Raw genomic sequence first — 24051 nt, 5'->3', positions numbered from 1 at the left:
CATGGAATGCTTGTGTTTGGTGAGCACTGTGCTCTCTGCTAGCAGGAGACCAGTTAGAACCGTCACAGTACAAGAGAGGCGATGTGGCTCAGAACCGAGGGGTGGCCATGAACATGGGGGAAACTGGGTAGAGTCTGGATGTATTTCAAAGGTAGACCCAGTAAGATTCGCAGCTGTCAGGGATGACTCCTCAATTTCTTCCCCTTCCCACCATCTTATTTCTTACACTAAATATGATTTCTTTGAGCCTGGCTCATGTTTTCTCTCATTTTTCCACAGGGCCTACAAAATAGATGCTGAATACATACTTTTTGAGTAGCAGAACAATTTAGGCACTTTAACATTATTTTACAAAATCTAATTTTTTTTATTAACATAAAATGTATTATTTGTTTCAGGGGTACAGGTCTATGATTCATCAGTCTTACACAATTCACAGCGCTCACCATAGCACATACCCTCCCCAATGCCCATCACCCAGCCACCCCATCCCTCCCACCCCCCACCACTCCAGCAACCCTCAGTTTGTTTCCTGAGATTAAGAGTCTCTTACGGTTTGTCTCTCTGTCTGGTTTCATCTTGTTTCATTTTTCCCTCCCTTCCCCTATGATCCTCTCTCTTGTTTCTCAGAGTCCTCATAGCAGTGAGATTAGTTGATACTTGTCTTTCTCTGATTGACTTATTTCGCTTAGCACAATACCCTCTAGTTCCATCAGTGTCATTGCAAATGGCAAGATTTCATTTTTTGATGGCTGCATAATATTCCATTGTTATATATACCACATTTTCTTTATCCATTCATCTCTTGGTGGACACCTAGGCTCTTTCCATAGTTTGGCTATTGTGGACATTGATGCTATAAACATTGGGGTGCAGGTGCCCCTTCAGATCACTAAATTTGTATCTTTGGGGTAAATACCCCGTAGTGCAATTGCTGGGTCATAGGGTAGCTCTATTTTCAATTTTTTGAGGAACCTCCATACTGTTTTCCAGAGTGGCTGCACCAGCTTGCATTCCCACCAACAGTGTAGGAGGGTTCCCCTTTCTCCGCATCCCCGCCAACATCTGTTGTTTCCTGACTTGTTAATTTTAGCCATTCTGACTGGTGTGAGGTGGTATCTCATTGAGGTTTTGATTTGGATTTCCCTGATGCCGAGTGATGTTGAGCACTTTTTCATGTGTCTGTTGGCCATTTGGATGTCTTCTTTGCAGAAATCTCTGTTCATGTCTTCTGTCCATTTCTTGACTGGATTATTTGTTCTTTGGGTGTTGAGTTTGATAAGTTCTTTATAGATTTTGGATACTAGCCCTTTATCTGATATGTCATTTGCAAATATCTTCTCCCATTCTGTCGGTTGTCTTTGGTTTTGTTTACTGTTTCCTTTGCTGTGCAGAAGCTTTTTATGTTGATGAAGTCCCAGTAGTTCATTTTAGCTCTTGCTTCCTTGTCTTTGGTGATGTTTCTAGGAAGAAGTTGCTGCGGCTGAGGTTGAAGAGGTTGCTGCCTGTGTTCTCCTCAAGGATTTTGATGGATTCCTGTCTCACATTTAGCTCTTTCATCCATTTGGAGTCTATTTTTGTGTGTGGTGTAAGGAAATGGTGCAGTTTCATTCTTCTGCATGTGGCTGTCCTGTTTTCCCAAAACCATTTGTTGAAGAGACTATCTTTTTTCCATTGAACATTCCTTCCTTTGTCAAGATTAGTTGATCATAGAGTTGAGGGTCCATTTCTGGGCTCTCTATTTTGTTCCATTGATCTATATGTCTGTTTTTGTGCCAGTACCATACTGTCTTGATGATGACAGCTTTGTAATAGAGCTTGAAGTCTGGAATTGTGATGCCGCCAGCTTTGGTTTAATTATTTTTTAAGTAGGCTCCATGCCCAGCATGGAGCCCAATGTGGGGCTTGAACTCATGACCCTGAGATAAAGACCTGAGTTGACATCAAGAGTTGGACCCTTAACCAGCTGAGCCACCTAGGTGCCCCGAAATTTGTATTTCCTAATCTCACCTTATAGTCTTTCAGTGACAGACCTGTTTTTATAAAGTAAAGAGTGAAAAGCTTAAGTGTCCAATGAAGCAAAATGCCCAGTCCTTATATCTTCTATCATAATATCATTCTGCCTCTTACACAGGCCCAGCTCCCTCAGGAAAATTAATTTAGGGTTGCATTTGTTTACACTCTATGTTCTTAGTAACTCTTGGGTTATTTAGTTATTCTGAAAGATTATTAAACATAAGGGGTGGGGGGACCTTTTCTGACAACACTGGTGATAAGGTCCAGTAATTTAAACTCCCAGAAAATTCACTTGCCCCTAGTGGCCATTCTGTGGCCATTCCATAGCAGGTTCTAGGAAAGCACAAACATCAGTGTGAGGCCTAGACTCAGTATTGCTGGGCAGTTAGAGTTTCCATGTATATAAGCCAGTAGATGATGCACTTGTTGGAATAGAAGATCTGCTGATGGACTAGCCAGTCTGAAGAAACAGATGAGTCCAGGATGACTTGTGTGTGTCTTGGTATTAAAACGGGTAGGAATGTGCCTTGCAAAGAAGAGAGGAGAGAGCATTTTGCTGAGACAAGATACCTAGTGACCCCAGGGAATGATGACAAATTTATGTATATGGAGCTTGGAATGGGGGCTACAATTATATTTGAGACTAGAGGTTAGCTTGGAGCCAGCTTGTGAAAGTCCTGAAGTACCATACCAAGGAATTTTCCGAGCTTATGAAAATGTTTTTCTAGAAGGGATTATGTGGCAAATTGATTAGGAAGATTAAAAAAACTAACCGGTAGAAGATGGCCTGTGTATTGTATCAGTTGGTCAAATTACAATTCAGTTTATTTTATATATTATCTCATTTAAATTCTCAGAAGGACATTGCATACTAGATGAGATTTTTCACATTTCACACAGAAGAAACAAAGGTTTGAAGCATGTTGTCAAGTTGTCTAGTCACCCAGTAGTGAACATTAAGCACAGGTTATCTGAGGTGAGTGCTCTTCCTACTTACCAGCTATTCCAGGGGTGGTTGACAATGGCACGTTAAAACTTGGACAACCAAGACCACATCTGGACCTGTCCCAGGGTATGGAGACCAGCTGTTTCTCCCAGGACGCTGCTCCCTGCACGTGTGAATTGCCCGCCCTGTCCCTACTCTCTTGCTGGTCTGTGGTTGAAATTCTTCCATGGCCCTCAATAGGCTAGGAGGGAATAGACATTTGGCCAGCTGGTATATCCAAATATTCCCCAAACCTGTCTTTCTTGGGGAGACAAATATGAGTGAATAGAAAGGAAGGGATCACTCTGCCATATTCTTATTTGTCTTTGCTTCTGTGGAGCACCCAGCCAGCATGCACCCGTCATCGCTCTGTCAGAGCCTGTGAGGAGGTAGCCACGGCAAAGTGGAAGCTGTGCGATATGCGGGGAAAGGGCAGCACCAGCTCCATAACAAGGCACCTGGATGTTGGCTTTTACTCTTGTCTCTTACTTGAGGAACCCCAGCATATCTCACAACCTCCCTGGGGCTCAGTCTTTCCATCCACATGATGGGCGAAGTAAGGAGGGCTATGAACTACACAAGGTCTATTATCTTCTATTTCTCCACCACAGAAAAGAGTTCACAGTGTATGCAAGTGAAGAGAATAATGTAACTACTTGCCTGTCAGTTGGGGGCTTCTGATTTTGTTGTATGCCATGAGTGCTTGGAGGTAGCAATCTGGCCACAAAGCTTACTTGAAGCTGCATTTGCAAAGCACACACTTAGTTAAAATTCAGTGGAAATAGTACTTCCTAAAGTTACCTTTTACCCATATGAACATGGGATGAAGAAGATGTCAGCCATCTGCATTACACAACATGAGTTCTGTGTAGAGTGACTTGGAGGGAGCTGGTGGGAAATGGGAGGTTGGGAGGGGTTGGCCTCCGAGTACGGTCACTGATGCCATGTTTTGATGCCTGTGGTACTTTTCAGGATAACCAGAGACACACGGTAACTGATTTTAAGAAATAATAGTAAAGATAAGATTTTGCCCTAGGACTCTATCTGTTTTTATTTTATTTATTTCTTTAAATTAACACAACGCCCTTTTAAGGCTATAGTAAAAATGGCTTGAGTAGTTGACATGAGGCTAAATCTAGGATCCAAAGCAGCACAAATCAGTGGGGCCTGAAAAGGCCCAACGTGGCTGACCGACGTGTGGTGCCTCCGTCAGGATGGGTTATGGTCAGACTTCAGGCCAAGTAAGCTTAATATTTTTAATAATAGAAAAATATGATTCCTGCATGCCTAACAAAATGACTCTCACATATCAGAATTCAGTAAATATTTGGTAAGTACAGAAGTGAATATGACAGTATTATAGAAAATTTGGAAAGTTGAGAACAAAATTGCTCATAATCCCAACATGTTAATGTCAATAGTCACTAATATTTGTGTGTGTGTGTGTATTTGTGTTCAGCCATACACACAGGATTAGTTTGGATTTTAATATAAGCACAATGTAGACAGTTTTATGATTTCTGATGCCTAAAATTTAAAATTTTATGATAAGCACTTTGCAAATTGCTATACTGTTTTTATAATTTCTAATTTTAATGATGGCATAATGTTCTGTCTAGTAATTTATCATAAGTTAGTTACCATTTGTTTTATATCAGGCAATTAGATTGCTTTTGAGGTGTTATTTTATAGTCTTATTCCAGTTAAAATCTTCATGCCAATACTATTTTCTTCTTTTAAATTATTTCCTTATAGAAAATTATCAAAACTGGTAATTGTGGTTGTAGAAATGATTCCTCCTTTTTTCACTGTAACCAGGACTCTGTTTGAATGCTAGTTTCATCATATACTGCCTACTTTTGCATATTAGATTAAAAAAATCTATATTTACTAGTTTAATAGCGCATATGGTCCCTCATATTGTTGTTTTCCTCACAGAAGAAAAGCTAATATAACAAAATCCTATTCACTGGTTAAAGTTGTATGCCAACATTTCACTTTGGTTCTCTCTGCCTCACTAGTCCCTTGTTAAATATGCCGTCTCTGATAACGTGGGGCTGGCTTGTCTCACTGTTCAATCCCTTTTTGTGTTGAAGCTGTCTGTGGAAGCACGTAAAGAGATGACTAAGAAGGCTATTCAGACAGTCAAACATTTTACTGAGAAGCTGCGGAAAAGAAATTTGGAAGAGGACATTCAAGAAGCTAGTGACTCTAAAATGACCTATGCAGATGCCCTGAATCATCTGGAGAAATCACTTGCTCACCTGGAAACCCTCAACCACAGCTTCCTTGTTTCTCTGAAGAATAGTGAGCAGGTAATGAAGTGAAAACTTGTTCCCCATGCTCACTCACTCAGATAACATCAGTACCCGCTTTCATTTCTCCTTTCAAGCCATATTAGTGGTTTTGCTAGGGTTTTCAATCTTGTAGATGTCTTTAAAAATGGTCCTCCATCCTTTATCCTTTAGCTTCTTCATTACATCTTGATTGTGGATTTGGTTTTCAGTTCTTTGAAAGGGATTTGAGGCCACTTATCAGGATTAATCTCTGGCAGGGAGGAGGTGGGAAGGATGGGGGAAAGAACCCTGAGTTGAACTCAGGTTGGGTACCTGGGGGAGGGAGCGGTCACTGAAGCTGAGAAACTATCAGGACAGTGGTTTGCAAGCCCGACAAGCTGGTAGGTGTTTTGCTGTCTCAACTGAAAAATGATAGATTTTTTTCTCCCTCATTTTCAGAAAAATTCACAAAGAGCCATCTGTACTTGCTTCAACAGGTTTTTTTTTTTTTTTTCCAGTTATATGCACTTGTCCTATTTTTTTGTATTTCATGTTTCCAATATCATTTTATTATTGATATAAATTATTTTGGCTAGTAAAATTGTTCCTACTTGGTTTCCAGTTGAGACTCTCATGGTGTCTCAGAAAATACTCTCACAAGAGTCCGGAGCCGCTGCCCATGAGGAAACCTGAGGCCCAGTGTGTGAGGACAGCTCGGGGAAACCCTCTGTAGCTTTTGTAGTTTTTCTTCTGTACCGTTCCAGCCCAGAGAGTTTGAGCTATTCTTTTCCATAACTGAGAAGTTGACAGATCAATCAGTAAATGGTTTCATGTAGGTGAAAACAATGTTTAGATGTCTAAGTAATTTTGCATTTGCCCATTTAATGTTGATGGTAAATGAAGCTCTAAGTGGCCACTAATCTCCTCTTTTATTTTTCTCACACCGTACATGTTGATTGAATTGTATTCTTGGCTTGTGGAGAGCTCTTCTTGATAGAAAGGTGGGTTGGTGGAGAGCAGTTCAGATAATGAACAAATGGAAGAGTTCAAAATTTGTATGAGACACATAAATGCAAAGCGCTCATGGAAAAGATGATGGGAAGAATTCAAAAGTTTGTAGCAGTTTTGTTTCATTTTGTATTTTTCAGTGCTATTAGCCTGTCTAATGAATCACATTAAATGATGTACAAGCAATAGAGAAGGCTTTGCAGGGAACAAATTGGCTTTACCAATCTGGATTTTATCCTACTGACATGTACGGCGCTATAATCCATAATTATGAGAACTAGGGTAAAATTTGAATTCTTCAAGTAAAAGTGATTATACTTATTAGTGTAAAAATTAAATACTTGTCTTATTTTTTTAATTAAATATACGGTGCTCAAATCTGGAGAATTGTCATCCCTCTCCTTGGAACAAGTATTGTCTTTGAGTGACTAGAACAATGTATATGAGGTCGGGGGGATGATTAACAGAAACAGCCGTTTGTTCGCGCTCGGCTGTGATTTAAAGGTACAGTGGCTGCTTGCAAATGCCGTTCAGTCAGACCATGGATGGTCCATAATAGCAGACACTTCTGGTCCCTAAAGTGGACCTTATTTGATTTTATTCAGGTGCTTTTCATAGCAAACACTGGAAATCACTTTCAGCTTCATACATTTGTCCCTTTTAAGTTCAGACCTTAATTTTAACCTCTTCAGTTGTACACCCAGTGCAAGAAGATCCCCTGTACCCTAGGTGAGTGCAGTCTAAACGAGAGGCCTTTATCCTGTGGTGCCTCGGTTCCCTCTTGCTCAGGACGCATACGAGTAGCTGCCCTGTTGCACTCACGGGCATTTTCTGTTACTAGAAGTTTCACAGCGGGGAGAAGAGTAAAATGAAATGTCGTGTGCTAAACTCCCAGGGCAGTCATTCACCAGTGATCAGAATATGACCTCTCTTACTTCATGCATACTCCCACCTACCCTCACCCTGCTCCTGTGGATTATTTTAAAGAAAATCCCGGTCATTGGTTTACTTTATCTGTAAATACTTGCACATCTGTTTCTAAAGGATACATGTAAACACACCACTAGAACATGATCACGATAAAAAAAATTAATAGCAGTTCTTTAATATCATCAACTATCCAGCTAAAGTTTGGATTTTACATGGTGGTTCTGAAAGACAAGAGAGCGTATTCAAGATTACTTGAGAAGCTATACAGAACCTGGAAAGCATTCTTTACCCTAAGTGACCATGTTTGGTATGATGAAAAACAGTAGCTTGTGGCCTGTTTCATACATTATTTGTTGTCACGTTGGTTTTTACAGACGTTATCAGAGGGGCAGGCTGTGTGGCATGGGGGCCGGGAAATGTAGTCTTTTGGATTCTGATCCTCATTTCCCCAATTGCTAGCCATGTGACTTTGGGCATGTTACTTTACATTTTCGGTTTTCAATTTACTTTTTGGCAAAATGGAGCTAATGAAAACTCTTTGCAGGATTATTAGAAGCATTAAATCAGGTGACACACGTGTACTACCTGGGTTTGTGCAGCTGGTGGTTGTAGATCTGAGCTGTCACGTGGTTGTGGCCCAGTCACAATAATAAACTTACACTCATGAGCTTTACTTTGGGCCTGACGTTGTGCTACAGGCCTTTTATATTCTCTCATTTAATGTTCACGACACGCCCTGTTCGCAAGAATCTCTGTCCTCCTCCTCATTTTGTAGCCACTGAAGGCCCACAGACTACTACATGGTAAAGCAAGGATCTGTCCCCAAGCCTGGTGTCCCTGGAGCCCACGCTCTTACTGACCACTGCCTGTTCTTCAGTGTGGGGTTTGAGAATCTTCTAAATATGCTTCACTGCGTACATGTGGGCACACTGAGTTCCTGTTTGATACTCCGGTGTTGCATGCCATATCTTTGCAGGAAACACTGCGGAAGTACGGTGACCTCTATGATCTGTCCCGATCCGAGAAAGGGAAACTTCATGACCAAGTTGTGGCCATGTGTCTGGACGGTCTGCCTCTAAGAATGATTCAGCAGCTGCTGCAGGTGGCCGTGGGCCCTCTCGACATCTCGCCCAAGGATGTGGTGCAGGATGCAGTAAGGAAGATCCTTTCTGCATTGAGGTAGGCTAGAGAAGAGTCATTGGAAACCTGAGGTGATAGTTGCCAGTAGTAGTGCTCATTTCGCAGTAACGAAGAAAAAATACCACGTATGTAGAAGCATTTATGAACGACGAAGTACTTTATAAAAGCGAGACATGTTCATGAGATTTCTCAGAGTCTTGTGTCTTAAGAGATCTTGAGAATGGAGAACCATGAAAATGCTTCCCCACTGGTGTTGTGTGTAATGTGTCCTCAAACTAACTTTCAGGTAGACCCTCTTCTCCCCCAGCCCCCAAATAATTCTTGAAATAGGGTAAGGCCAAAATGGCCTGTGTGGGAGGTAGCTGAGTGTCAGGTTGTCTTGGGACCCAGGTGGATGTGCAGCTCTTGGCTTTTCTACTTCCCCTTCTTTGTAGAGGCTGCCAAATGGGTCCCAGAAGCTCCTGTTGAAGTACACAAGGCAAGGTTAATCATATACTGAAGGTTTAGACATCTGTTAAGTGTCTTAGAGTTTTATTTACCTGCAGTTAATGGCATGAAACCAACAACTGAGAAGTTCGAGCTCTCTGTCAGTGTGCCCATGTCTTTGTGGGAATGCATCCAGGAGGGTTAGGGAAGGGGGGGGAAAGTTAAGCTCAGAAAAGAATGAGGCATGAAGTGCTTTCTGTGAATAATGCAATTAGGCTGAAAGATTTGGTTGTGTTTAATGTATTCTCTTTTTAAGCCTTCTTTGTAATTCTGCATTGCTCTTGAGCAACTTTTTGATTAAATGCATGTCAGTTTTCCACAGCTGAACTGAAATCAAGTGAGCCTTTATCAGTTTAATTACCCCAGCCTCCTACAGTTTTCACCTTAATGATCTGCGGTATCTGGTAATTTGAGAGAGAGAGAGAGAGAGAGAGAAATAAAATATAACATTTTTAAAAGAAATAACAAATGTCAAATTAATAAAACTTTGTTCTGTTATTAGCTTATTATGTTTTGGTGGTGGCTGTAAGAGCCACCCGCTCTCCTCTCTCAGATGATGACAGACACTTGTTGGTCATATTTTGCACCTTTTGATCCATAGCTATCTTCTTATTTTTTCTGAAATTGAGATTTAGATGAGCCTCACGAAAACATTTTGAAAGCTTAGTGCTTTGACAAATTTAGTTTATTTCCTAAAAATTACCCATTGTCATGAATAATTAAAATAAAATATGATGTGAAATTTTACAGTTATAGAATTCTGACATAAATTATACTTCTCTCTCTTTCCCTGCACCCAGTTCCACTTGTAAAGACGGTTCTTCTCTATTATAAATGTTACGCTTAGCACAGAGAAGACGTTCAGTAAATGTGAACTAAATCTTTCTGCAGTGGGAGGAAAGGGAACTTCAGGAGTTCAGCTACCTCCTTTTCAAAGGAAAAGAAATTGCCATTGACAGCATCCATAACATTTACCTTTTAGAAAGTTAGTACAATTCAGTAGATATAAAATAACAAAGACATGTAAAGAACTGAATCCAGCAGTTGATTTAAATCCTATCACTTAAATTATTCAGAAAACTCACCTAAAACTTTTCTTCTATTGCTTTTTCAAAATTCAGTGGAGTCTTAGACATACACAGTTATAAAATGGGCATAATAATAGTACCTATCTCGTAGACTGCTGGGAACTAAATGGTAGAAAATATGTAAAGCACTTGTACCTGGTAAGTACCACATAAATAATTCGTTTGTTTTTTTTTTAAGTCCATCCGGAGATCTTAGATGATGATATATATAATGCTTAAAATAGCTCATATATTTAACGTCCATTGAATGTTTTTTAAATGACAGAATGCAAGTGGACTTTATTTTCTTCATACGAAAAGAAGCATATATTAGACTGTGAGCTCCTTAAGGGCAGAAAATGTTTCATTTCCATATCTTTAGCACTCGCAGACTGCATATACCCCGCATGTCTATGAGCTGGCAGCATCCTCTGCCAGAATCCAGCTGGGTGCATCTGAGTGTGAATGCCACACTGCTTTCTGAGGTCGAGCCCTCTTCTGAATCGGTTCTGTCTCTCTCCCTTCACAGTGGGGGCAGTGCTGACCTCGGTGGGTCGGGGGACCCCCTCCAGGTCCTGGAAGGTGTTGTTGCAGCTGTCCATGCCAGCGTGGACAAGGGGTAAGCCTGGCACCGTGCGTGCATCTCACCTCATGGCACTTGTCAGAATCGCAGGATTACTTTTAACATCACTGTTTATGTAACTGCCCAGACCAGCCTCCTTTTCTAGGCGGTTTTGAAGGAAGAGCTGAGGACTTTCCGCATAACTAAGGAGGCTCTGCATCTGGAGTCATGGTTTCTCCAGCTATCCTCTTACCCTGTCAGCTCTAGCAGGACACCCCACTGCTCCCCAGAGCCTTGTTTGCCTGGGAGATCATGGTCTCCTCTCTTCTCGTTCCACGTGAGGCTGGGAGGGGGAAGGGATTCACATCTCCAGGAGGTTAGCTGGACTGATTACGGAAGGAAACTTTCTAGAGTATATGTATTGTTGTTTTTTTTTTTTTTTTTGAAAGCTTTATATATGTTAGGTCTGCCTTGCCTGAGGGCCATGAGCATACAGGCTTTATACAGAGTACATGAGGATACAGAAAGCTGTGTGTCTCTAATGCCATTTTTTTAAAATTTAAGTTCAATGAACATATAATGTATTATTTGTTTCAGAGGTACAGATCTGAGATTCAACAGTCTTACACAATTCACAGCGCTCACCAGAGCACATACCCTCCCCAATGCCCATCACCCAGCCACCCCATCCCTCCCACCCCCCTCCCCTCCAGCAACCCTCGGTTTGTTTCCTGAGATTAAGAGTCTCTTATGGTTTGTCTCCCTCTCTGGTTTCGTCTTGTTTCATTTGTCTTCCCCTGTGATCCTCTGTCTTGTTTCTTAAATTCTGCACATCAGTGAGATCACATGATAATTGTCTTTCTCTGACTGACTTATTTCGCTTAGCATAATACCCTTGGTTCCTTCCACGTCGTTGCAAATGGCAAAATTTCATTTTTTGATGGCTGCATAATATTCCATTGTATATATACCACATCTTCTTCATCCATTCATCTGTCAGTAGACATCTGGGTTCTTTCCATAGTTTGGCTCTTGTGGTCTAATGCCATTTTTAGAAAGAATTTTTCATTCAGGTACAGTCGTAGTGATAGGAAGAACAGCAACAATGAGTTGGTGGTTATGTATTTGCCAGAGTTTATAGACATCTTTCATATATCTTATAGCCATGTCATCCCTATAAGGCCTCGCCCCAATTTTCTTATTTTATTTTTTTTAAATAATCTCTACACCCAGTGTAGGATTTGAATTCATGAGCCCGAGATCAAGAGTCACCTGCTATACCAATTGAGCCAGCCAGGTGCCCCTGTTTTCTTTTTTTTAATGGGAAATATATAATAATAATGAAGAAATATTTGTGAAAACTCCTCATAGTTCATTCAGTAATATAATTATTTTCATTTGCATATTACCTTCTAGTTATTGTGCAGGTACACATATATTTTTATATAGCTTCAATCAAAATGTGTAAACACTTCATATTCTTTTATTTACTTGCTACTGTAACTCTTCTCATTTGTCTTTTTAGATTTCCTTATGATTATTTCTGATGGTTGCATGTGTTGTTGCCATTTTCGAGGAGGCCTTGCCCTGAGTCACAGGCCGGGGAAACGGAGCCAGGGTCCCAGCCGGGCTCTGAGTCCTAACTCAGCGCTCAGATGCCTGTATGGCACGGTCCAGGTTTTGCTTTGTGCCCGAGGCTTGAGTGGAGGAAAATAGGAGAAGCCATCTAGGTGACTCTGGGAAAGCATTGCAGTCAGGGCCCTCTACTTACTCAGCCTTCCGCTTTGCACCGTTTTTCTAAGCCCCTTTGCTTTGGGGTCTCGAAGTATAACGAAGCTATTTTACGCCTTATTCAAAAGCGAAATGAAATGATCTCCACGTTCACTGTGTGTCATGCCCCGTGCTGAGTGAGGAGGAGTTAGATACGGGGAAGAAATCGCCTCGCACCTGAGAAGCTCAGAGTCTTGCAGGCGAGACAAGCCTTCCCGTAGCTCTAGCTGCCATACTGCCGAGGGGTAAGTGCTGTGCAGAAAGCAGGGTGGACGGAGCGGTTTATTCCGTCTGGGGAAGTCAGGGCGGGGTACGCAAGGGACGTCGTTGGTCCCGGTCCATGAAAAGGGAGTCTGTGAGGAGGAGGAGGTGGGGAATGGTACCCCAGGCCGACGAGGCCCCCTGAGCCACTGCAGAGGCAGCAGGTAGCAAAGCCAGGCAGGTGCTGCGCGGGGAACCCTCCGCCGCCTTCCAGAGGTGCGTCCAGCACCTGCCATTCGGGTCAGAGCCTGTCCGCCGGCCCCCTGCCTGCCCCTCCCCGGTGAGCTGCTGTCAGAGCACGCTGCTTTCAGCTGATGCCGACCTGCGCCCGGCCTCACAGGATGACACGATCTGAGCAGGCCCTAAGTCCCTTCCAGGGGAGACATCTCAAAAAGATTAGAAGGCAGGATTCTTCTGAGTGACTTTCCAGCCAGAAACAGGTGAATCCAACTTGGGTTTCTTGCATACAGACTTACTTTTTTTTTTAAGCTTTGATTTCCAAAGAGGAAGACACTGGGGAATGAAGACACAGAGCAAGATCTTACTTTTTATTCCAGAGGAACAGCATAACAAAGTCTTCTTAACAGAAAAACTTCAGTGAACTTTTTTTTTTTTTTTGGCTTAAAAAAAAAGGAAGACGAAGTCATAACTTTCATTTCTGGCAACGACTTTTTGAATCCACGCAGTTAAAGCCTAAATCCTTGGCTTCGATTTCTTTTCCCAAAACTGTACCTGGCAGATCACATGGGGGAGCCACTCCCAGGGGTGTCTTTGGAGTGACATGGGGATTCAGACCCTTTGAAAGTAACCCTCTCGGTCACTCACTCCATGGCCTGATATGGCCGCCTCACCTCCAGGAGGCCACGCCAGGCCTGTGTGTCACCCTCACCCTTAGGGCCATACCCAGCCTCCCTCAGTCCTCGCCCCGAAACGCGTCAACATGCACTGCCCTCCATGGTATCTGTTGCAGAGTAAATCCCCTCTCTTCGTGCACACACATTCCTGTGCTCTGAGGTCAGGCCCCCACCAACCCAGAGTGTTCCTGGCAGGTAGACTGCACGGAAAAGTCAGAATTTGGGTGCGTGTATTCATGGCTACCACCAAGTGTGTGGTTTTGTTCCTAATTTTTAGACAATTTATGCCGTCATCAGCATGTCCTCCTTTGACTTTGTATATTGGTACAAGTCTGATTCGCCTGTGAACTGCAGCTTCTGCTTCATTCACAAAGCCCCCTGTGCCTCCTTGTCCGCCTGTGCTAATAAGTGCCACCCAGACAGGCTTCCTTTCTAGCTTAACCACATTCTTGCCCCCAGACATCAGGGCTAAGTATTGTAAGGATTTGAAATAGTGTCAAAAATCTTTTATAGCATCAACGATTAAAGATGAGATTAAGGTAATAAATTATTGAGAGGCTCGGGTACATAAATTGAATTTTATAAGTGTGTTTTCTCCCATGATTTATGTATGTCTGTAACATATTTTGAGAATATAACCTAAATTTCCTGTTTGGGTTAAGAATTAGTTGATTAGATTGCTTAAGAAAAATGGGTTTAAAAACATTCACTAGCTAAGATAATTTTCTAAAATAATATATTTGTTAAACCTAGAACTAAGAAAAGATCATCAAGCATTTAAAAACAAAAAAGTAATGAACATCAATGACTCAGGGCTGAGATCTTGGAAGTGGCTGTTCAGCAACCCACTTAGTCCTCACAACAACCCCCTTATGGTGTTGTTGTTGCCTCCATTTCAGATTAGAAAATGATGCTCAGACAGGTTTGGTAGTGTGTCCGGGCTCACCCAGGTAAGGACATGCTCTGAATTTTCTCTCACCAGATCTCATCTGCTTCCGATATTAAAGAGCCTGCAACGGACAGGTCTTCTCAAATGCCACTGTGCACAGGGATTACCTGGGGGTCTTCTTAAAATACAGATTTTACTCGAGTAGGTCTGGGTAGGGCCTGAAATTCTGCATTTATAACCAGCTCCCAAGTGCTGCTTAGTCCACGGATGACACTTGAAGCAGCAAGGTCTTTGGGTGTCACTTCCCTCCGTTTTCCCGCCTTTTGCATCTCCTTCCCTCTGCCTTGGCCTCTTTTCCTTTTCTACCCCCCCCCCCCCACCACCTTCCTGTACCTTTAGAGAGCTTCTTAACAGGAATGACCTACTAGTGTGAATTAGTACATTAGCGATTCTCAAAAGGATGTGCAGAAATAAATCCACTCAGAAAACAGATAATGCGAAATTCCTCTGTGCACTATTCAAAAAGAAAGAAAGATTTCCTTCAAAACTATTGAGTATTTTAGAAGTTTTTGTTTGTGTAAATTGCTACTTAATCACAGTCCAGCTTCAGCTGTCTGAAGGCTTCAGGGATATTGAACAGTGTCAGATCATTCAGACTTCATTGAGCTCTTTGGTATTACCTAGGGATTTCACAGTATTTTTAAAGCTTGGAAAATAAAAGGAAAAAAAAAAAAAGCCCACCAAAGCAAATTGAATCTGATTTCTTCTTAGTCTTCATGCTCTGTGGGGCAAAATAAATCATCAGCTCTTGTCCAAGTACCCACAGTGCGCGAGCATTGTGGTCTGTCGCCCTGAGCCCTGCTAACAGCCAGGGTCACCAGTCAGGAGGGCAGCTCCACTATCCTGCTGTATTTCTCGGGGCCACCTCAGGCCATATTTATGACTTAATAGCTGTCACTTTTGCCTCATTTTAGTGAGATGTGCCCAGGCTCTTATTGATAAACGAACCTCAGGAAGAGATTCTGGATTGGCATATGTTTGAAAACAGCCACAAAGAGGTGGTTATTCGTATTTGCCAAAAAGTTAAGACTTGAGATTGGGATTGTGTGTACATCAAAATTATTTCCTTTGTAGGAATTTTTCTTTTGATGGAATTTGATTGTGTTAATTATTTGCAAAAGTCACGGCAAGGCCATTATCATATCATGAGTTGATTTATTTGCAGTTCTCTTATTCCTGGGCAAGTGCCCCAATTATTTCATGGAAGCTAATAAATAGAAGATATTACACTGGAGAAGGTCTCCTCCACCCAGCTCCATATGTAGTGAGGAAAGTGTGTGGCGTGTGGATCAATGACCTGAGTTGCGGGATCCACGTAGAACAAGAATATTGGGGTCTCTCACTGTTGTCGCTCACTTAGGTTTACTTGCTTCCCCTCCTCGCTCCCTTCTTCATCTCGCCTAGCCTTTTACACATCAGAGTTTGCACATGCATTTCCCACGGAGGCCAGGCAGGTAACGGGAATGAACGAGCTGGGCTGGGCTTATGGAGAAATAGGAGGGGGTGGGGGCTGGGGGGAACTAGGTCTCACATTGTAGACAATACAGGAAACAGCTTCGAGCATGTCTTTTTCATCCAGCTTTTCAAGGGGAGCTGGGTTGTTAAGAGAGTAGATGCGAAGAGAGCTCATCACAAGGAAAAAGATTTCTTTTTTAATCTAAATGAACTGCTGGATGTTAACTAAACTTGCTGTGGAATTCTTTCATCATACATGTAAGTCAAATCATTATGCTCTCCACTGTCCACTTATACAGAGCCTATGTCAGTTATATCTCGGTAGAACTGGGGGTGGAAATAGAGGAGCTAGAAAAATCTTGATTTCCTGTAAAAATTTTAAATTTTGAAACATTGGCATGTACCATGCAAGCCAACACAAAAATTCAGCTGCCAGTTTGTAACTTCCGTATAGAAGATATGACTGAGTTCCCTTCAGGCATTCAAATTCTAGGACATTTATGTTTATAAGAAATCACCGTGGCCTGTGTTTTTCTTGTTGGAATGCAGTCTTTCCTTCCCCCATTCCCAAATAAGAACAATAATTTTATTTGTGTAGTGTGTCATGATTATATAAAGTGCTTTTTGTATTTGCTATCTCTTTTAATGAACCTTAACCATTTAAGTTCAAGGTGGAGTTATCTTTGTATGAATACGCCATGCAGAACCTGAAAATTCTTTTACCAAGGATTAGCTTATTAATATTCTCACAATCTGTCTTTTTACTTTGAATAATTGCTTTTGTTTGGCTGACATTCTCTTCCATTCCTTTTGTGAAGATCCTCTTGCGCTACATTACGTAAGAACATCACTTTTCTCCAATTAGTGATTCAGTGAACATATTTTTGTTGTTGTGCTGCTCTTCTTCTCTGTTAATAGAGCTGTTTCAGAGGACTCCTTATCTTTTGGGCCAAAACCGATTGTGTGGATGTGTGTTTCCTTTAGTAGTTAATTTTTTTTTAACTAGTGTGTAGTAAGTTGCTGTATGCAGTATAATAACCTCCTCCCCAGAAAATCCTCACTATAGAGAAAAAGGTGGAAAATGGATATTTGCAGTGAAACTATGAGTGATTTTTTCTTTTATCTGTTTTATAACTTTTTAAAAACATTTATATAACTTTTATAATAAAGTAAAAATGTTTCAAAATAATGTTGTCTTTTTATTCCTAAGCTCGTTAAATCCTCTCCTTGCCTTCATAAAATACTATATAAATGGAATCATTTTCCTTCTTCCAGTTCTGTTTTATTTTTCACATTATAAAAGTCATAATTGGTTATTTTTCACCCACTTATTTACTTCAAAAATTTGAAACCCACAGAAAAGTTGCAAGCATAGAAAAAAGAATACCTGTATACTCTTCCCCTTGATTTGCCAGTTTGTTGCCATTTTATCAAAATTTCTGCTCTTTCTCTGTCTCTGTATATGTGTGTGCATGTGTATTTGATGAGTCACGAGAGTGACTAAAAACTCAGATTGAAATGAAAATATTAACCATTTTGCAGCTGAAATCCTTAGGAGTTGTGTCTAGGTTATGTCCTTGGGTAGCTTTCCCACAGAGCTGCCTTTCACTGCTGTGTCATCTCACTGAACACCAGTATTCACGTGGCCATACAGTGAGGCTTGCCTAGAACGTGGTGCTTCCCGAACACAACACTTCTGTCCTAGGAATGAGTTTTCCTAATTTTATTATGTGTTCGAACTATCAACCCGAAGTTAGAGCAGATTTCCCCAAAATGTCAGGTGTCGTCAACTGCACAATGACTTCTAATGTAAATGGAATCTAACTCAATGTAATGACTTGGAAAACACAACAGTGATCTTTCTATATTGCATCAGTATCTGAATAATTGTAATCTGCTGCCACCGTGTTCTGGAACATGCCCCCGTTTGGTCTGGTAGCACTGTGTAGTAATTGGTAAGGCATTAAGATCGTCCAATTTCAAATACTGGCTCCACTCCTTACTTTGTGACCTTGGACACTAAACTTCTCTGTGTCTGTTTCGTCATCTGCAGATTGGAGATGGTATTAGAATACATGAAAGAGTTAACGATGAAGTGGTAGAATTCATAGCTCCTAGTCACTTCCGTGGGTTGCCATTCTCATTCTTGTTCACCATATTCGAGTCTTGGGTAATTGTTATACTTCCGGCGGCTCTTCATGACTCCAGCTCCTTCCCCTTCCGGCTCATCCTACCTGCTCCCCACTTGGCACATGAGTGACAGGGCCAAAACTCAGCTTCATATTATGTGAAATTGCTTTGGACTCCAGGCCAAAAATGTGCTTTAAACTCCTTTTCTCATGAATTATACCTAATTGGACCCCTGCAGGCTTCACCAAAAAGGGCCTGAGCCTGCCCCAGCCTGTACGCTTCTCTGATCACTTCACATGATTATGATTTTTCAGTGCTCAGAAGTCCCCCGATTGTTCTCATTCCATACAGAGTTAAGACCAAATGTCCTCAATAATAATGGTTGCCACTAATTGAAGCACTTAGTTATATGTCTCTTAATGTATTATGTGCTTTACATTTATTATTTATGTATTTGTTTCATTCTCAGAAGCTTCATGAGTAAGGGGGAGGTATCCATCTCCAATTTACAAATGAGGAACTGGGGCTCAGAACCATTAGGTGGCTTCTTGGTCAACATCACAATGTCAGGAAGAGGCCAATCTGGGAGCTGAATCTGGGCCTGACAGCTGCAGAGCCTGTGCTTTCAAAGCCTGAAGCTGCCTTTGCAGCCTTAGGTGTGTGCTCTTGGCCATCCAGGTGAGGAGACCTCTGCTAGCTACCTTAGCCCCCTCCTCTCATGTACCACCTGGACGTCTGTGCTTTAATCACCCTCTGGACATGTGCTGTCCTTTCAAATCTTTGGGTTTTTTTCTTGCTCTCCTCTTTGTCTGGATTCTTTTTCCCCACCTTTCCATGTACATACATCCCATCTGGCTTTTATGACCCTGCTCAAATGCCACATCCTCCATGAAGCCTTCCCTGATTCTACTCGCTCTTCCTCCAAAATGATTATTCATATTTACATACATTAGTAATTTGAATGATAGTCACTTTTAAAATCTTTCTATAGTGTTACTAGTTCTTTGAAGGCAGGAATCCTATGATTTTCGTCCCTGTATCAAGCACAAACTGGTGCTTTGATAGTACCAATAATAATCATAATGATCATTATGCAGACGATGGTTATTATTTATTAAGTACTTCCTCTGTGCTATGTGCTGTGGCTAAGTACTTTATATACATTATCGTGGTTTCACAGACTCCAAGAGACACACTTTCAGGACCTGTCTACTTAACTATAAAATGGGGATGATGACATTCGTGATTTTTATCTGCGGCCAGGGTTCACACTTACATCACATTCCCGCAAAATGCTTTTCCTCTGCATGACACTGTCTGCTTACTTTCCGCATAGATTTCCAGGAAATCTTGGTAGTGGTCTCCTTTTCTTGCACCCCAGGTTTGCCAGTTTTGATACATATCAAGGACACACATAGGTAAAGCTAACAAATGACTTGGTAGATTTAGAAAATGCTTGAGCCAGTTATCCATGGCGTCTAATCATTTCTTTTATTCTGAAATACAAATAATGAATTGTCTTTTTAATTTGAATTCCCATGAAACTATTGACAAGTATATTATAGAATGCATACTAACAGAAACACTCAGTGGTAATTGTCGAATCTTTAAAAATTTCCTGTGGTCTTGTTAGGTCATGGAATTTGGGACTTGGTCTAGGTGATTTATTGCTGGAAGCCTCATAAGGATGTGGTTACAGCAAAACCTATATGATTCAGTGCTTTAGCACTGCTCCCCAGGGCCCTGTGCAAGTGAGGTATCTAATGGAGACATCTTAACAGTAATCAAGTGTAATTCATCGACATCATCATCAAACCTGTTGCTTTCCTGAGATGGCCCATTTGGGATTACAAGGGAAGAGATTCTAGTGCTGGATAGAAAGTTGCACAAATATTTCCTTCTCTGAAGCCTTTTAGATGTCACAGTTCTTTAATAAGCATGCATTCGTATTTTATCTTTAGGGTAGTATGAAACCTGATGCTCTAACCCCATACTGAAATTCTATCACAGAGAACAGTGGTAGAAAGAATATGGACTTGGGGGTTGTATTGCCTATTCTAAATATCTGTGGTCATATCATATTCCTTCCTTGAAGCCTGTTTCCTCATCTATAAAAAGGAAGTTACACGTACAGCCTAAGGACTATAGTTAACAATATTATCTATTTGAAGGTAACTAAGAGAGTAGATCTTAAAAATTCTAATCTCAAGAAAAAAATTGTTGTAACTATGTCAGGTGATGGGTGTTAACTAAACTTATTAGTAACCATTCCACAACATATACGTACATCAAATCATTAAGTTATGCACCTTAAACTTACACAATGTTTTATGTTAGTTAACTCTACAACTGGAAAAAATTTTAAAATAAAATGGAATTTTTAATATCTACATTGCATAGTTACTGTCAACTAGAAATAGTTTATATAAAACTTAGAATGATGCCTGGCTCTCTGTGTATCATTAACAGAAATAAACCATACTTCTTATTAAACTTTGCCTAAGACATAGAGTAGCTAAGAATATATTGACTATTTTTCATCTGCTTTATGTAACTCAAAATGATACTGCTTAAAAATCACATTCATCTTACCTAGTTTTTAAAATACCTAATATGGTTGCCTTATGCCATTTAAAACCTAAATTTTTCTTCTCAATAGCACAGAAAAAAAAAAAAACAAGAAAAAAACAGTGTCACCCAACAAAGCAGTCTTTGGGTCAATTGCCACATTTGACTACTGGGATTTTTATTTTTTTATTTTTTTATCTTTTTATTTTTTATTTATTTATTTTTTTTTAAAGATTTTATTTATTTATTTGACAGAGAGAGAGAGACAGCAAGAGAGGGAACACAAGCAGGGGGAGTGGGAGAGGGAGAAGCAGGCTTCCCGCTGAGCAGGGAGCCCGATGCGGGGCTCGATCCCAGGACCCTGGGATCATGACCTGAGCCGAAGGCAGACGCTTAACGACTGAGCCACCCAGGCGCCCCTGGGATTTTTTTTTTTTTTTTTAAAGACTTACGAGTTTCTTTTTTTTTTTTTTAGGATTTTATTTATTTATTTGACAGAGAGAGAGCGAATGAGGGAACACAAGCAGGGGGAGTGGGAGAGGGAGAAGCAGGCCTCCCGCTAAGCAGGGAGCCCGATGTGGGGCTCGATCCCAGGACTCCGGGATCACGACCCGAGCCGAAGCAGACGCTTAATGACCGAGCCACCCAGGCGCCCCGACTTCAGAGTTTCTATCTAACCCTTGATTTTGCCCTTCAGAGAAGACCTGGTTTCCGCCGAGGACCTGCTGGAGTGGCTGCGGCCCTTCTGTGCTGATGACACCCGACCCGTGAGACCCCGCATTCAGGTGCTGCAGATTTGGGGACAGTCCTTTAACCTGACGGAGGAGGATGGCAAGCTCCTTGTGTTCTTTAGAACGGAAGCCATTCTCAAAGCCACTTGGCCCCAGAGACAGGTAAGGGAGCATTCATCTGGCTATTGAATATTGTCCCTATTCAAAATCATTGGAGCTTATTTCTTGATTACTTTCAGTGACGCTCCAGGGAATAATCAGCTCGGTGATGCCAACTTTCCACTATGTTCCTCAATCCAGCCGTTTAGGAGTTAAATATGTACAGCAGAGTTGGTTTGGGTTTTTCCATCTGTTTGAAAAATGCATATGCACTGGAGGTGATGTCTCTTTCACCTCACATGTGTGGATCATTTTTCTCTTCGTAGGCTATAGTCAGGATTCTTCACAGTATCAGTTAATTATCGCAGCTCTCCCTGTCCCTGGAGAAAGGCGGATGGAAATGGAAACGCAGTGTGCAGTTTAGCTAATTCATTCTTTTCATACTCTGCCCAAGCAGGCAGGTGCCTCGTCTCTCTTCTGTACCTAGATCGATAATGTAGCACACACACAAGATCTCAGTTTCTCCATCCCATCCTTCAAGACTCACTCAGTCCATCATCTCTCTGCAACCTTCCCCGACCATTTCAGACTTAACTTTGAATTCCTCACATTTGAGCTTTAATTGTGTATCATGTATTATTATTGTTATTATCATCATCATTACTATTAAAGTCTTGTCTCCCCATTACTGTGGAAACTCAGAAGCCCTGGAGGATGTATTATTGTCTTTTGAATTCCCCTAAATATGCTGTGTACATACTCTGAGCTCGGATACTTGTTGATTGAGTAAATGGGAATGCTGATTCCCAAATCAAAGAAATACGGTGGTCATTGAAGTTTGGCTCAAACTGTAAATTGATGCATCCTAAAAGACATAGGATGTAAGGATCAGTTATCTCAGTCAAGTGCGTTAGCCTGCAGGGTAGACTATATGCCAATAAAATAAAACTTCCCACATAATCTACTCTGCAAGAGTTTCCTGGAAGTCTGACTGCCACTCAGTTTACCTTCTAATTTTAAAGCTTTGTTTTGTAATTAATATTTATGTCCTTATTACTACATTGAAAGAAGAATGAATTTCTTTTTTTAACAGTGAATCAGATATTAACAATATCTTGAGTCTCAGAACATCTTCATAATTATTATCTTATATATTCTTATTTCCCTATATGAGAGAAAGAGGTAAATACTATTACCTATTCTTTTGAGTTAGAGAATTTGAGATGCAGAAAGGATGGACTTATCAGAGATCCTCTAATCTTGCCAAATTGCTGAAATGGATTGTATTGTAAAAGTCACTGGTATCTGAGTAATACTCTTTCTGAAGCCCCTTGACCTTACCGACATATTTAGTTTCAACATTTTGCCTTGAATTACATTAAGAGATCACTAACAGTCTTTTTAAAGAGAAGTCTGTGAACACAAATGCAATAGACGGTGAAGTATCTGGCATAGTCGACGTTAGAGTTATGCTGGTTTTAGCAACAGGAAGGTTCGTGTAGCATCTCCGAGGTAAGCTCAGAATTAGGTTATGTTATGTTTGCCACATGGGATCTTGGATTGTGACTCATTCTGAAACAAATGAATGCTCCTGCTCTTAGGTGCTTTTCTGACAGAATCTCCAGTTTCCAAGTTCTCAACCTTGCTCAGTTTCCTCTTCCTCGATGGCTGGAGCCGGGTGGGGCCATGGGGCTGGTTTCTCTGGTTGGAGCCTCGCTTCATGTTATGTCCAGTCTCTATACCAACAATATTACAAAACAAATACGGAGACCAGGGAAAGGGGAAAACATCCATCTTTTCTGTCATGTTGAAACAGTAGAACAGACAATTTGTTATTTGGGGCAAAATGCTTCCGAAATAGCATGAGTATAACCACTATTTCTTCTCTTAAGCTTTCCTTCACTTTCCAGTTAACCAAAGAACAAGTTCCAACATTTATAGGATTCCAGTGATTTCTGGTTATTTCTGAGATTTTAATTTCTTTATAGCGGCGCTTTTTCCAAAAACAGGATCTAAGGGACCTTAGCCTTTGTTAAGATTCCTTTTCCATGTACACTTTTGGACTGGACTATTTCACTGAGCACGGTCTGGCTTCTCTCCTTCGCTGTCTGTGTGTAGAACCTCATGTCACTGCAATTTCAGGCTCTTAGAAAACATCTCTCCCAGCATCTCTGACTCAAGTAAAATTCACCTTGTGCCCCCTTACTCTTTTCATGTTCTCCCCCTTTTCCTTTGTCCTTGTAGAAGAGCAGTTTCCCTGTTCTTGGAAGCTAATGAGCTGAGTTTCTTCAAGTATTTGGTAGCAGAAATACAGAAACTACCCTCATGGCTTAATTATGCTGTTCATCTATAGTTTTCTTCCCCAAATAAATGACGTCAGTGAGTTTCTCCTCCTCCTGCCATAAAAATGAAGTATTCTGTGTCAGCCTGGCATTGCGATTCAAATCTGTTTTGGAGGGCAAGTGAATTTGGTCAGGAAACTCTGCCTATAACTATAGATAACTGTTCGCTACATGGAAAATGAATGCAGAAAACTTGTAGCTTCACAGTGGAAACAGCAGCAACTTTTAGAATGTTACAGAACTGTGCCCAGAGTTTACGTTGGAGGTCATCTCCATTATTGTTTTTACCTTTCAATAGAGCAGTAGAAAGATCAGGGCCTGGTGGACAAATCCTTTGTAAGCATAGGGCTTGGCCGCCCTCCCTCCTCTGTTGCTTTATTGCCTTAGAGAGGATTCTGAAACTGAGCCTTGTCTACTTGGTG

General features: G+C 41.1%; 1 protein-coding gene across 4 annotated transcripts in view; it reads left to right on the top strand.

The window, feature by feature from the left end:
- The window catches only part of NBAS (NBAS subunit of NRZ tethering complex), a 313374-nt gene that overhangs the window by 257456 nt on the left and 31867 nt on the right, over positions 1 to 24051 (top strand). For all 4 annotated transcript variants that reach the window (XM_032430100.1, XM_032430102.1, XM_032430101.1 and 1 more), the window contains 4 exons: positions 5098 to 5316; positions 8192 to 8394; positions 10438 to 10527; positions 21155 to 21350. In XM_032430100.1, coding sequence (XP_032285991.1) covers positions 5098 to 5316; positions 8192 to 8394; positions 10438 to 10527; positions 21155 to 21350 — 708 coding nt within the window. The remainder of the gene's footprint in view (positions 1 to 5097; positions 5317 to 8191; positions 8395 to 10437; positions 10528 to 21154; positions 21351 to 24051) is intronic.

This window comes from Phoca vitulina, unplaced genomic scaffold (assembly GCF_004348235.1).
Source record: "Phoca vitulina isolate PV1807 unplaced genomic scaffold, GSC_HSeal_1.0 scaffold42, whole genome shotgun sequence".
Taxonomy (NCBI): domain Eukaryota; kingdom Metazoa; phylum Chordata; class Mammalia; order Carnivora; family Phocidae; genus Phoca; species Phoca vitulina.
This window is presented reverse-complemented; position numbering and strand designations above follow the sequence as displayed.